Genomic DNA, 16,075 nt, shown 5'->3' on the forward strand with positions numbered 1-16,075 from the left:
GTCGTAATAGTCGATATTATTATTGATTTTATTATATGCCACCCAATGCGTGCCAGGTCCACTGCTAACATCCAAATTTATGATACCACATTCAATTCGATGTGGTTTCTTAGGTAGATTATCACGCATATAAACACCTCTAAAGTGAGGTACATATTTTTTCCCAAAAAAACTAATATTTACATCGGTTAGGGGACCTTTGGGTAGCTGCTTAATTAGTTTTTTGGAGTTTTATTTTCATCAACATAAATTCCATAGCCCTTTTTATATGGTTTGAGATAGAGACCTTTACCCATAGCTATAGCTTCTATTGTTTTGTTATGTCTGGTTTGTTCATCCAACTCTTGTTTGGCTTTTTTTGCATTTAAAACGGCATTGGTAATTGCTGAACTACCCGATGCTAAGGCTCCCAATGCTCCTAATCCAGTTAGAATGGGAATGAGAGGAAGAAATCCACCTCTTTTGGGCACGCTTATTACTCGCGGTATAGCGACCTTTGATTTTTTTCCTCGAAACGTCTTTTGTATTTCATGTCTGGCTATTTTTATGGCTTCATCAATATCAGTTGGTTTTTTGCTTTTAAGGGAACTTGTAGCTTTTTTTAAAGCGTTTTTAAAAAGTTGTTGACCCAATATTTGTTTGGGGTTTTTATTACCCATGCCTAGCTTTGTCTTAGCCTTCATTATGTTAGTTACAAGATATGCGCTAATTTTTTCTCCAATGTTACTATTTTTCGATTTTACTCGCTCCCAAGCCCGTTCAGTTAGTTCACGATCAGCAATGTGACGTTGTTCAATATCTTTACTTTGTGAATAGGCAATATCGTGTGCTCTACACGATGCATCTAATGGATTAATACCTTGATCTCCTCTTTGAATACGTTTTTCTAGCTTTGTTCCAGGTCCACAAAATTGATATCCTGGTAAATGAAGTTCAACGGGTAAAGAGTTAATCAACTTATTTACCAGTCCTCCTCCTTGAACGTGTTTCTTTCTAATAAATCGCTTCGTGTTGTAAACAATCATTTTATACTTTTTAGCGGGACGCTGAACGAAAGAAATATCGATATTTGATTATATTATAAATATGAATGTTTTCTTAAAACTACTCATTAGTTTAAATCATGAGATTACTGGAACAACAAGCTAAAATAATTGTTCAAAATGTGGATTTTATGCAAAGAAAGACCCCTCGACATAGTACTTTGCTGCCTGATTCTATACGAGCCTTAATAGTAGGACCATCAAATTGTGGAAAGACTAATGTGATGCTTAGTTTGATAGAAAGCCCCAATGGATTAAAATTTGAAAATGTTTACATTTACTCAAAATCGCTGTATCAGACAAAATATGAGTACCTAAAGAAACTGATATCCACTATAAAGGGGATGAGATTGTATACATTTAATAACAATGACGATGTTATACAAATGGACGAAATAAAGCCAAACTCAATCATGATTTTTGATGATGTTGCATGCGATAAACAAAACAACATTAAAAATTACTTCAGTATGGGGCGACATAAGAATGTTGATTCGTTTTATTTGTGTCAAACATACACACGTATACCAAAACATTTATTGCGTGATAATGCGAATTTTATAATCGTGTTTAAACAAGATGATCTGAATTTAAGACATATATTTAATGATCACGTCGGATGTGACATTAGTTTTGAAGATTTCAAAAAAATTTGTCATGAATGCTGGAAGGAAAAGTATGGATTTCTAACGATTTCCAAGGATGACGAAATTCACTCTGGAAGATACAGAAAAGGCTTTCATATATTTATTCAACCTTAATATTATTTAATGTATTTGCAAATGTTAATTTATATTAGTGCACCTACAGCCATGGAGGAGGAAATGCTGAAACGGCTTGTTAAGTCCAGAAATGTCTTGAAAAAGAAATTTCAAAGCATTAAAATGGGTGAAGAAGCTAAAACTACAGAATTGAAAAATACTTTCAAACCAATAACGGAGCCAATAAACAAACTACTAAAGCTTTCAACTGAAAATACTTCCAAAATGATTATGCCTAAGAAAGAGAAAATGGAAATGTACAGAGATTCTATTATTACAAGTACACCCCTTAAGAATTATAAACCAGATGTTAAGTTAGATTCCAATGCATTGGAGGGGTTAAAGCATAAAGTAGATTACACACAAAATTTCGATTCCTTTAATACATCACAAGACGACGACAAATTTTATTCCAACAATGAGGAACCTATGAATCTATCATTCTTGAAGAAAATTAAAAAACTAGATGTAGTCTATGGTCCACACAAAGATAACAATGGAGAATGGAGATTTGGGGACCAACCACTCAAAATAAGCAATGAAAAGATTATGATTGGAAATAAAAATTGGGCATTAACACCCGGTTTGTTTGAACTGTTGTTTTATCAAGACCCCAAGAACTATGATCATACAGAACTCGATATTTACAAAACAATATTATTAGACACAAATGCGCATAAAATAAACTATGAATCTAATGGACGAACAAAGTCCAACAGGGGACAAAAATATAAGAAAATAATAAAAAATATAATAGAGGATACTCACAGCGGCAAAGGCTTACTGACAATAAATCCTGGTAAACCCAACTATATATACTGGGACGATCCCAACGAATTGATAGAACGATTAAAGCTGTTGTTGGCATCACAACAAGCCGGAAACAATAACCATACTAATGAAATTGTTTCTATTATCGAGGAACTGCGAGAAGGAAATATAATATATTAAATAATACTCTCAAGGAGCATACAACATATGACTGTTGACAAGTTTGGACATCATTACAATCAAAAAAATCAATCAATAACAGTGAGAGAAAATGTTTCGAGATTATTGGGAGTCAATATTGATGAAGATAACAACCTTAACGTGCAAAATAAAAAGATTAGGAATGTTGCATCTCCAGCAGAAGGAGCGGATGCGGTCAACCAAGCATACGTACATACGCAAATCAAGCACATTCAAGAAATTTTAAAGAAAAATTTCATTCAAGAGTGCACCTTCCTAAGAGAAGAAATATCACAACTCAAACGTTCACAAAACGAAATATTTAAAGCCTTATCGCAAGCTCCATTCAACTCACCAGCTTTAATATATCATACCGAATAAAACAATGGAAAAGCGGGGTTTGGTAAATGAACTTCATCATCAAGCACGAAAAAACTTTCCAAGACGAAGGGTTATTACAAAGGGTATTGATGATCTCTGGCAAGCAGATTTAGTTGAAATGGGCAGTTACTCAAAAGCAAACAAGGGGTTCCGATTTTTGTTAACTGTCATCGATACATTTTCGAAATTCGCATGGTGTGAAGCCCTTAAAACAAAAACGGCAACGGATGTTTCTATGGCTTTTGAAAAAATCTTACAAAGAGGAAGAATTCCAAAAAATTTGCAAACCGATGATGGAAAAGAATTTTTCAACACAGATTTTAAAAAACTAATGCAGAAATATTCCATAAACCACTACTCCACATATAGTGTATTGAAGGCCTCAATTGTTGAGCGTTTTAATAGAACTTTGAAGTCGCTAATGTGGAAGGAGTTCAGTTATAATGGGAATTATCTATGGATTGATGTTTATAGAGAATTGGTTAAACAATACAATAAAACACCTCATCGAACAATAAAAATGGCCCCTATTCAAGTAAATTCATCGAATGAGAAGGCATTGTTGCAATCTGCTTATAACCACTTAAAAATTTTTAGGAGACAAAACTTTCGTGTGGGTGATCATGTACGCATTAGCAAATATAAACATCAATTTGAAAAGGGATACACGCCAAATTGGACTACGGAAATATTCAAGATAAGAACAATAAGAATAACAAACCCCGCTACTTATTTATTAGAAGACTATGAAGGAAATCCCATCCAAGGATGTTTCTACAAAGAAGAACTTTTACCCACAAAATATCCCAACACGTATTTAGTTGAGAAAATTTTAAAAACAAAAGGTAATAAAGTCTTGGTTAAGTGGCTGGGATTCTCAGACAAACATAATTCATGGATAGATAAGAATCATATCATATAATCTTAATATGTAGATATACAATATACAAGCATATATTTAAATAAATAAAAACCCATATATACGTATGCATATTTTGTGTTTCAATTATTACGACAAAGAATTTTGCAATGTCAAGAACGTTTACTGTGTCCGGTAAATCTCCAATTCTACATTCAACATATTTACCCCCAATTGAATTGGGAAATAGTAGTTATGAGTGTTGCCTAATAGATTTCCAATCATACAATTCAATACCCAATGTGGATAATGATAACAATCTCTTTCACATTGGAGACAATATTATAAAAATACCTATAGGATCCTATGAATTGCAAGATATTGCGAATTACTTGGAAACGGAATATAAAACTATCCACGAGAATAGATCCATTGAAATTAAGGCGAATAATAATACGCTAAAAGTAGAAATCATGTCTTCTCATGATCCTATTTACTTTGATAAAGAAAAATCTATAGGCAAGCTTTTTGGTTTTACCGAAAAAATCTTAGAATCTGGGAAAAAACATACTTCAAACCTTCAAGTCGACATTTTAAAGGTTAATGCCATACAAATACACTGCAATATTGTAACTGGATCATTCATGAATGGGTCGCCAACGCATATTCTACATGAATTTGCTCTTAATGTTCCTCCGGGATATAAATTGGTAGAGAGACCAATGAATCTCATTTATTTACCAGTGAACGTCAAAGAAATCGGTCGTCTGGAGATAAAGATAGTAGATCAAGAAGGTCGCTTTATAAATTTTAGAGAGGAAGAAATCACGCTACGTATTCATATAAGACCAATGCAATCATGATTATCTACAATAAATACAATCATAAACAAATACCAAGACACATTCAACACAAAGTTGTCAAACCGACAAGACCTACAATTTCAAAGGAAAATAAAGAGTTTTTAAAACTTATTAAGCTTAAAGTCAAACCAAATGTCTGAAATACTTAACATTAATGAGCGTCCATTCTCGGATGAGAATATTGTAAAGAGAGACTACCACAGCTATGTTCCATATATTCAATCATTTAAAAATAATGATGAAATTCGGATAAGTATACAAAATCAGGATCTTTACATACTTCCATCGGAGAGTTATCTATTCATTGAAGGAAATTTGAAAAATAGCAAGGGAGAAGTATCGCAAAATGCAAGACTGAGAAATAATTGTGTGGGATACATGTTTGATGAAATTCGCTATGAACTAAATGGTGTTGAAATTGATCGTACTCGTTATCTAGGAATAACTACAGAAATTAAAAATTGGATTTCTCTAAGCGAATCCGAAAGTAAGGTTATGAGCAAAGCGGGATGGAAAGCTGATAATGATTTATCAGTAGGATACTTTAATTTTTGTGTACCCTTAAACCGTCTACTAGGGTTCGCAGAGGACTTTGATAAAGTAATTTGCAACAGCAAGCATGACTTGATTCTTTTGCGTAGTGCCAACGATAAAAATGTGTGTTATTCAACCATGGATACGGAGGAAATTAAACTCACCATAACAAATGTTGTATGGAAAGTACAACACATTCAATTATCAGACTATAGAAAAATCAGCTTCTTGAAAACTATTAAGGATGGAAAAGCGTTGCCTTTAGCATTCCGCAGCTGGGACTGCTACTTTAATCCAACTTTTGCTGGTGGAAGACAACACAGTTGGAGTGTTAAATTGTCTGTCAATCATGAAAGACCACGATATGTTGCTTTGATATTTGAAAAAGACAACAAGCTGGAACATTGCGAACTTAAAAACATCAAAGTTCACTTGAACTCTGAAACCTATCCTTACGATGATTTGAATGTAAAGTTCGAAGAAAATGGCTATGCAGTACTATATGACATGTATACAAAGTTTCAACAATCATATTACATGAGGGAGCCACAACCACTTCTTACATATGCAAGTTTTAAAGACAAGCCCATCGCCGTTATTGACATTAGCAATCAAAACGAAGCTGTTAAGAATGGACCAATCGATTTAAAAATCCAATTTGAAACCAATAAACCAATTCCACAAAACACTTCTGCGTACTGTTTAATTATACATGATCGTCTGGTCGAGTACGTTCCATTAACAGGAATTGTACGAAAAGTAGTATAATCTATTTTATACTCACCTTTGCAAGAATATTTCAATAAAACGCAATTTACATAAATTTATAAACAAAAATATTTTGTTTTATTTTATAATAAGAATAGTTAAAGACTAGTTAAAATATAATACCCTTATATTTACTTAAAAATTAAACATTTTGTGTTGCGAGAAAATATTAATATGATGACATTTATAGTGAGTAAAGACAATTAAATTAATATTATTACTATGCTCTTTTATCTATATATTGAAACTTAAATCATAATTAAATTTATATTTTAATCCAAGTCCATTGAGACAGATTCATTTGAGTTATTTACATTTGTTTCATGAAGGTTATTTAATCTATAGTGGCCCCAAGCATAGGTGTGAATACCATCCTCTAGAATAAATCGTTTATCATCTTGATGGCTTAGCGATATTTTAGTAATTTTGTCTGTATATATTGTATGCTGTCTTGACCTAAACGAAAACATGGTACCGTAAAAAACCTTTTTGTTATAAAGACATTCTCGATATTTATCTATAGTATACTTTTTTAGGACCGACTTTTTAACTCCCTTAGATTTTTTTACTTCTTCGCTATCAACTACATTGATGGCATACATTTTAGGACGAAGGCCTACAAATTCAACCATTGTTTTTCCGTCATTCTCATCTTTCATCATGCCAAGTTTTTTCTTATTAATTAGAGGAAGTTTATATTTATTTTCTTTTGAAAACCCTGAGGTGTCAAATCTAGCCAATATTTCATCTAAAGATAATTCGGAATACAAATTCCGTCCGTAAAATGTTAATATGAACGAATCTGTATCCATATAATTTAGAATAAAATCCTCACCAAATTTCACTTTTAGAAAATCATACAGAAAATCATACATCACCCACTTTGATAAATCTAATATGCAGAACCCTAAGTACAATGGTCTATCATATTTTACTCTGACATTCCTAATTTGAATAGCAACCATATTTTCGGAGAATATCGAAAGGCTGTGAAAATTTGGCTTCGAGATTAATTTACTAGCAACATTCCTTCTTCTTTGGTTTGCCTCATCTACCCACATTGTCACAATTTTCACAGTTTTTCTTTTGTCGATATTCTCCATTGTCTTACCGAATGAAGAGTTATTCAATAATTTAAAAAAATCTTTTTCAAAGGCATTTTCAGCCTTTTCCCTATGTTCATTATTCTTCAGTATGTAAGGAGCTAACCAAGCGCTTTGTGTGAAAGCCAAAACTCTATGGACTTTCTTAAGAATTAGTCCATGTTTCAGAGATTGCTTAAGTAATTTGTAGTGTATGGTGTATGATGTTTTGTCAGTAAAATCTGCAATCAGTTTTTCAGTTTTTGAGCCCTCAACACACTTTTTCTCCGCCAAAAAAGGTAAATCGTTATGTTTGTCGTGAAGGTGCGGTGGATATTCAATATCAACCTCTAAAATAAAACCAGTAGGAGCGTTGTCAGGAATAGATAATATTACAGCTGGATCATTGAATTTCTCCATTTCATAACCCTCCACCCATCTAAAATCTTTTTCAGGGAGACACTCAGTCATAACTGTACCATATAAATTATTTACATCCAAATAATAGATATTTACCTCTGGTTTGGCACTATTATAATTGGGAGCATCTTCATTATTTGCTACCGAGTGTCTGTTTGAGCACTGGGTAAGCCCTCCCCGAATACCATTTTTGCAGAAATTGTACATGTCTATATCTCTGAGTAGCTCAAGTTCGACTTTAGTACATAGTAGCATTGCATCCCAAGATAGAGATGGTGCTGTGAGATATTGACAAGGGTCCAGTTCGTGAATTCGCATACATAAGCTCCTGAAATTTTCAAATACGTCTGCTAAAAGCAAGACATCAGCTTTTAAATACAAATCCATGTAGTCTTGCATAGTTTGACATCGAAAATGTGACCAAACATTTGTTGCATGCCTATAATCGTCTGACGAGCATTCAGTATCTGTCAACTTATTATAAAATTGGTCTATAGGGGGAAGTTGTTTCTCCTTCAATTTTTCAAATGATGAAATATATTCGTAGGGAAATACTCCTTTCCTAGTCATAAGTTCGAATGCTTCATCATCAGGAAAATGAGATCTGACAGCAACAAAAGAATCTCGAGATAAATTCCTTGCTAATTTATCCAAACTAGTAGGCATAAATCGAAAACTATCTAAGAAACGATGCTCTAATCTATTCATTTTCTTTTTCTTCTCTTTTTTGCCCTCACTTTCCTCTTCTTGCTGGAATTCCTCATCATCTTCCTCACTCGAATCTTCTTCTTCTCCTACAACAACTGTACTTTTTAAAGAACTAGAGTCGGTTGACTCGTTATCCATATTAATGAAATAAGACATTGAAATATATTTTTCTTTGTTTTGAGGTATGACTCTTATTTCACCTCCAAATTCAACTAATTCTTTAAAGAAGAGGTGACAGTCGTACGAAGAAAAATTGTGGAAATATATTGGAATAAATTTAGGTAGATGATATTGCAGATTGCAATGGTTATGTACCGCACCTCGATATTGCCCCGTTAAGTGACAATGATCTTTCACCCTATCGTTACCTAAAATATCGCCACATATACGACAATTTATATCCCTAAGAAAGGCTGTCTCTTCTTCGGGTGTTAGAGTATTCATAGGTTTCGTTTTGGTTAGGTAACTATCATACAAAAATTTACAATCCTGAATTAGTTCTTTCAGAAAAACATTTGCTGCGTCGGGTCCACTATATATAAATAACTTATTTAAATTTTCACTAAAACTACATTTAATAAAATAACTAAAAGCACATGGAATATGCTTCTTTACCTTTTCCGTTTTTTTACTCGCCCCATTGTTCTCATCTTCCTGCACGTCTTCCAGTACACTTTCGGAGTCAGCATAAATAACGAAAGGCACCTTATCCTTTTTCTTGTGATTGACGAACTTCAGTACGGCTTCTTTTTTGTTCGGCAGGGCACAGACTACTTTTCCACACTGCTTTTTGTGAGTCATACATTTATTTTCATCGTGGAAACATTGCAGGCATCCAAAACAAAAATAACCTTTCTCCTTATGACTTGTGAATTGAGACCGCATAAGACTGAAAAAAAAAGAACAAATACATGATTATTATGATATGGTTTTGATTGATAAGTTTTGTTTTTAATTACCAAGACATATCCATAACCAAAATGTAATGAAAATTTTCTTCATTGTGCAGCAATATTAAATTAATGTGATTGCTTTTCGTCTCCTTTGTTAAGTAATATGGACCAACGACCGACTTGTTTTCATAACCGAAAACATTTACGCTGATCTCAGGGTTGTTCATTTCAAATTTTTTTATATATTTAAGACCCAATGGGAAATTTAATTGTTCGAAATTTAGCGATATTCCAGACTGCAGAATAATGACATCTTGGTGTATGTCTACGTTATATGAAGAGGTTATACTCGGATCTCCATATGCAGTTTCTCCCAATGCAACAACCATACACCACTTAAAACAAAAGTCATCATAGTTTTTGATGTTAAGGCACGCACCCTTCTTGTTGCTTAATGATTTCGGAGTTGGAATATAATGTGAGCCACGTGTTAAGTTGGCTCTCAACACATTTATGTCAAGTTTTAAAAGTTTCTCCAGGGCCCAATTAGAGCCTCTTTCTTGGAACTCTTCTGATTTAGCTATAATTTCCACACAGTGGTTGAAAACGACCTCTTCCAAATCATCTCCCAGGGTTAATAGCGTTGTTTTTGAAATATGATTAAATATATTTTCAATAGTTAACTCTTTGGAAGTTGAAGGTCCATCTTTTTCATTGTTTGGTTTCACATATAGTCCTTGGAGTTCCATATTAAATTTTATGAGCGTTTTACCGTTTAACTCATTTTTCAAGGTTTTAATTATTAATTCTTTTGAAGCATTAAGAAAATCGAACGGGTACAAAATGTCTTTATTGTTTTGTATCTCATAGCTGAGTATATTTTTGTTAAATGCACTTTTAACAATTTTTATGTCAGAATCCAGATTTTTTCTCACGGTGGATCGATGTTCTTCGCTACGAACGTGTGATCGTATATTATTCACTATTTTATCACAATCACCACAAAACTTTTCCACCTTCACAGCTGATTTATTTTCATGCTGCTGCTTTAGTTTTTCTTGTTGTTGATCACGATTTTGTTTCATTACATGCTCATCTCCATGATGGTTCTCTAAGTGCAATTCTAAATCGTTTACACTTTCACATAAAACATCACAAAACATACAATGCTTTTTCATATGTTTCACAAATTCACTTTTTTCCTTGTAATAAAGGCTGCATGACCAACAAATTTTTTGAGACATTATAAAAACTTTTTTAAAAATATTAAGAAACGATGCTTATTAATCTGTGACTTGTTGAGTACTGAAATTTCTTCCAATCCAATCAATACATTATTGACTACATTTTGTAAACAAATAGAAATTCTGTGATTGAAGCAGAATTTGTAATGAAACTCTGCAACAACGCTTCCCCCCAAATTCTCATATCCATTTCACAGAAATCCAATTGTTAGTTAATGTAAACAATGGTGTTTCCTTCTTCAAATCCCTTCAATCTTCAATACCGAATTGATGCAGGGTTTGTCATGAAACTCTTTCAGTTTCAATTCTCTCAAATTGCTACATAATGTAAACAAATTCTTCATCGACAAAACTATCAAAAAGCGATCGATATAATGTATCAAAATGCCTGTCCACACAAGAAGAATTTGCTTTGATTGGCTACAGCAGCATTTTTTTAGTGTGTATATGCTACAACATTAATTGGTGGTTAGATGTCGCCTATATCGTTTCGAGGGAAATGACTGGAGAGCCATCTGGACAAAATAATAGAACACACATCTTCTTGTTGACTATGATACTAACCAAATTTGTCTCTGCTATATTCACTTCTCATATGGTGGATCTCTCTAGCCCCATTCGATATGATCATATTTCAATAGTTTTGGAGTGTGTCTATGCTACAACATAATTTATGGATAGTATGGATGGAACTCACCGTTAGATGTCGCCTATATCGTTTCGATGGGAATAACTGAACATTTTTGAGTCGCTAAAATTATAGACAAATTAAAACAAGTACAACGAAAAGTTAGTTTTGTCTTTTTATCTCATCATGTTTTGCATAGCCAACATGCTGATTTTCGTGTTCAACCCACTCGACTTCGTTATCGTTTTTCTTAAAACCCCTGAAATATCAATAATTGCAGCATATTTGTCAATTGAAACTCTTCTATAATATATCACATTTATTGAAGTCGATTTCTTGAAATATATGTTTTCAAATAAATTAATAAGCACATTTGACTGCAGTAATCAGCATGTTGACTATATAAAAGCATTCTGAGAGCCATCTAGATAAAATGATTTTCTTCGATACTTACCTCTTTCAGATGTGTTTCTGCTATATTCACTTCTCACATGGTGAATCTCTTTAGCCCCCACTCGATATGATCATAATACATTTTTTTTTTTTTTTTTTTTCGGAGGGTGTCTCTGCTAGTGGTGAATATTAAAACTTGAAATGTCACCATCCCATACACAGTTTTGGATTGTGTCTGCGCTAAACTTAGCGCCATCTAGTAGTTCATATTAAAACTAGCAACGCCAACGCCAACAGCCCCAATAAAATTTGACGTGGTACAATTCAAAAGACAACATCCCCAATATAATTTGCCGTGGTACAATTCAAACGACAACATCCCCAATATAATTCACCGTGGTACATTTCAAAAGACAACATCCCCAATATATTTCACCGTGGTACATTTCAAAAGACAACATCCCCAATATATTTCACCGTGGAGAATTTAACCTAATCAACATCCCCAATAGAATTTGCCGTGGTACAATTCCCAAGACAACATCCCCATTAAAATTCACCGTGGTGAATTTACCCAAATCAACATCCCCAATAGAATTTGCCGTGATAAATCGTGGTGAATTCCCAACATCCCCATAAGCACACTACTTATGTCATTAATTATCATTTTATTTTATTAAATACTAGCTGGCTCGGTCCGAGTTTGCGACCCGTAGTTTTTATCTATTATGCATATTTGTCAAATTAAAAGTGTTTTAAAATACATGTACCCATATTTATATGTGGATGTGCTATACAAATCTATTAAAAAGTATATATACCAATCTTATCCCCATGTAAGGGATCAAATTAATTTTTAGTATGGTAATAATCGTAGCAAAATTTTCCATTTAAATGAGCAGTTATTTGGAATTTACTGTATTTTGTACACCTCAAAATTGAGGACTGAATGATTTCAGAATAGCCAAAGTTAATTAATCTTTTAAACACATTAACACCTTAGATTGTGCATCGTCATAAGTCTCAATAAATATGTTGGTCTGTTTGTACGCCAAAAGGTGGACTGGAAGGCGTTCTATTACATGGAAAAAATTCTAAAATTTGTAGACATGTTACAATTTTTGTCTAAGATTTTCAACCGCCCCCACAAATACACATTTTTAGCCAAATCCTTTGAAATATGGTAAATTTAGGATATACCTTTATATGGGCGTTACTCCGAAAAATCGACCTACATTGAAAACTTTCTTCTACCCCTTATAATCCCAGACGACAAATAGAGGCCAAATCAAAACAAGTAAGCAAAGGCTATAGTCGTGCGGGGCCGACCATGTGATACCCTACAACACTACAATATGTTAGAAGCCCCCTTATGTCCGAATCCATTTTGGAATATTTCGCTTTTGAAATTATGTCATGGAGCACTGCCCAGATATTACCCTTAGCGTTTTGACCAGCGACATTTGCCCAATATTTAAGCCAGAAGTTCACATTTTGTGTATTTTGGATATCAACTGTAAGAAATGTTGGTATTTTTACACACAAAAGTAGTGGTCCATTCTACCCGCTTTCCTAAACTCTAACTTCATGCCAGATTTCGTGTCCTTTGGTTTCTATTTGTGACCTTTATAAGGGCTGCAAAATCAGGATCATTTTTAGTTGTTGGTAAATTTCAACCCCTAAATATATTGCGGACATCTTTGAAAACAATAGGTCTAGCCATTCTGAGCCTAACCCTACACTTTTTCGTGAGGATAATTGCAATCTGTATATAATAACCCCAACCTGTGTTGTAAAGTGAAAAAATATTAAAAATGTACATTTCAATATTATAAGTCAAATTGAAAAAATCGCATGCGATAAAAAATATGAAAATATAAAAAAATGTCACAAAATACTACAAAATCTATATTAACATCATAATTAACATCTTTTTACGCGATTTTTTTTAGATTTTATACTTTTATGTCAAGAGGGCATTCTGAATTGACAAAATTTGTCGAAATCGGTCTAGTCATTCTTGAGATATAAGCATTTTAGCTAACATTCCCTTCCTTTCTATATATACATTTTATATATTTCGCTATATGCATCCGATATATTTACTATCGGCATCTACGTAACGGTCAGAATTGACTTGTTCGTCTATTTGTGATTTCGTCGGTATTTAAAATATTCGTTGTTTAATAGAAAATTTGACTTTTATATAACACAAATGTTATGGTCTATTTCACCCACTTAATATTACCCGATGACCACCAAAATTGGAAGGCTTCTGCCCACCCCTAAGCTCTAGCCCCATGCTAACTTCCGCTTCGGTTGGTCTATCATTGCGACCTGTAGAGCAGCTGCAAAATCATGAAATTTTTCAGTTTTTGGTCCATTTCAACCCCTAAATATTATGCGATCATCTCCAAAAGAAATATGGTTCTATTCTGACCCTAGCCCCACCTCCATTCTAAATTTCGTGAAGATCGGGCCATAATTACGACCTGTAGAGTGATTACAAATTAACATGGACAGACGGACGGACATACATAGCTAGATCGACTCAGCTCGGCGAGATAGGAAGATCCATATAAACTTTCCTATGTGGGAGGTGTTACATAATTTTTGGCCCAATCAAACTTATAATACCCTTAACACATAGTGTTGTAGGGTATAAATATAGCAGAACAACATTGCATGTCAAACTGAAAAAATTCGGGTGATTTAAATAAGGAAAAATAGTTTTATCCACCTCATAATTGAAGGCAGGATGATTTCAGAATAGCCAAATATAATTACTATTTTACACCCATTACCGTAAGATGGGAATTAATTTTATTTGCCATTTAAATTGTAAGTTGGAGACCCCATAAAGTCTATATTCATATAGACGTACATCCCAAATCTACGTTCCCAACCAATATTCGCTTGGGGGTTACAAATCCAATAGAACACAAAATTTTCTTTTCTAACCACATATTAGATGTGAAAGTGGACTTGAGGATACTCCAATGTGGGGACTTTACTTAAATAAATTCCTATGTGGCAGTTATCTGTATGATGGTTCCCTACCCCAGGGTAGCATAAACACAATTTTTTAGCCAAATCAATTGATGAATCAAATTTTCTCTACCCCCTTAGAAACAAAGATGCCAAATAAGGGCTAAAAAATGAAAAAAGTGACCAAGACCCCAAAAATAACTTAAATCATACGATGGTAACATAAATATGAAATCGAGTTGTATCCTTATCCGTGGGTTATGAGCGATATCATGACCTGCAGAAGCGATTTAAGGTATCTTCAATGTTTGGGAAGAATTTCTGGAAGGATAAAAATCCTTTTTTTACTAAAAGTCCCATTCGCTCTACTATTTTGCACCCTTAATATGTGGTATTTTACTGATCTCTTTGGATGGATTATTGTAACATGAAAGAAGTAGGTCCACGCTTTGAAATGAGCCCCATGAGGCTTTTTCGGTCACTTTTGTTTGTTAAAATGTGTTCGCATCTTCCAGCTGAACCATGATGTAGGCCCTGGAGTTGAAAGGTAGATGTCAGTTAACATCCTATTTCGCACTTATTTCATTTTTTTTGGTAAAAGTTTTTTTCGATTTTTTCCCCATTTTAAGAGTTTTTGCAATGAGTTCTCTTTTTCGTGATTTTTTAGCGATTTTGAAAAATAATTATCTTTTAACTTTGGTGTGACCGCGTAAAATTATTTCGATATCATCTATCACGTTTCTCCACCACATAATTCGGTACTACACTTCCGTGTAACCCGCCATCAATTTCAGTTCTCAAGAAATCAAGTCAATTAAATAAATTGATATTAATATTCGAATTCAAAAATAAAATATAAAAAACACTACAAATGTACATTAGAAAAAAGTAAGTCAAAATGGAAAAAAATCATGCAAAATAAAACATTACTATTGTACATTTCAAAAGTCAAAATGAAAATGTTAATATATCACATTTTTACGCGATTTGTTTCTATATTATCCTTTTCTGACAGGAGACAATTCCGAATTTGTATGAATCGTTAAAATCAGTCCAGCGGTTCTTAAATTATAAGTGCAGTAACTAACACAACTTTCTTTTATATATATTGATTGTAATTAATTTTATAAGTACTTCAATTATAAATGATATTTTATACAATTTACAAGTCATTTGGTCAATTTTATGTCAATTCAATTTCGTCATAAGATATCCAAAATGGTTGTGATTATTTGTATCTACATACAAAAATTTATTCATCTTTCAGATTGTCCAAAGCGAAGAAGAAAGCTCGGTACTTATGCGCCGCATGCTTATTAAGGTGGCAGACGTCAGTAATCCGGCCAGACCAATGATTTGCTGCATAGAGTGGTCACGACGTATCGCTGAAGAGTACTTCACGCAAACAGACGAAGAAAAAGCTAAAAATCTTCCAATTGTCATGCCCATGTTTGATCGGGGCACCTGCAGTATACCTAAAAGTCAAATTGGTTTTATCGAATATATAATACAAGACATGATGCATGCCTGGGACAGTAAGTTTCGAAGCCTCTATATTT

At 33.4% G+C, this 16,075-nt stretch overlaps 2 protein-coding genes across 2 annotated transcripts in view; one reads left to right on the forward strand and one right to left on the reverse strand.

The window, feature by feature from the left end:
- Positions 1 to 16,075, forward strand: part of LOC101889102 (high affinity cAMP-specific and IBMX-insensitive 3',5'-cyclic phosphodiesterase 8) — a 55,818-nt gene that overhangs the window by 35,970 nt on the left and 3,773 nt on the right. Inside the window, exon 16 of the mRNA XM_059126808.1 lies at positions 15,784 to 16,051. Coding sequence (XP_058982791.1) covers positions 15,784 to 16,051 — 268 coding nt within the window. The remainder of the gene's footprint in view (positions 1 to 15,783; positions 16,052 to 16,075) is intronic.
- LOC131804237 (uncharacterized) lies at positions 6,317 to 9,642 on the reverse strand. The gene is made up of 2 exons (XM_059126812.1): positions 9,330 to 9,642; positions 6,317 to 9,259 (listed from the first exon to the last, which is right to left on the reverse strand). Exons 1-2 carry the CDS (start codon positions 9,488 to 9,490, stop codon positions 6,433 to 6,435), a joined length of 2,988 nt encoding a protein of 995 aa, XP_058982795.1. The 5' UTR covers positions 9,491 to 9,642; the 3' UTR covers positions 6,317 to 6,432.

Source organism: Musca domestica, unplaced genomic scaffold (genome assembly GCF_030504385.1).
Source record: "Musca domestica strain aabys unplaced genomic scaffold, Musca_domestica.polishedcontigs.V.1.1 10, whole genome shotgun sequence".
NCBI classification, from domain to species: domain Eukaryota; kingdom Metazoa; phylum Arthropoda; class Insecta; order Diptera; family Muscidae; genus Musca; species Musca domestica.

Bases quoted from the DNA above. Each gene is read 5' to 3' on its own strand.
- LOC131804237 (XM_059126812.1), bottom strand. From the start codon at position 9,490: ATGAACAACCCTGAGATCAGCGTAAATGTTTTCGGTTATGAAAACAAG. The intron at 9,260-9,329 runs GTAATTAAAAAC...TTTTTTTTTCAG, and splicing joins TTGGTTATGGATATGTCTTG to TCTTATGCGGTCTCAATTCA.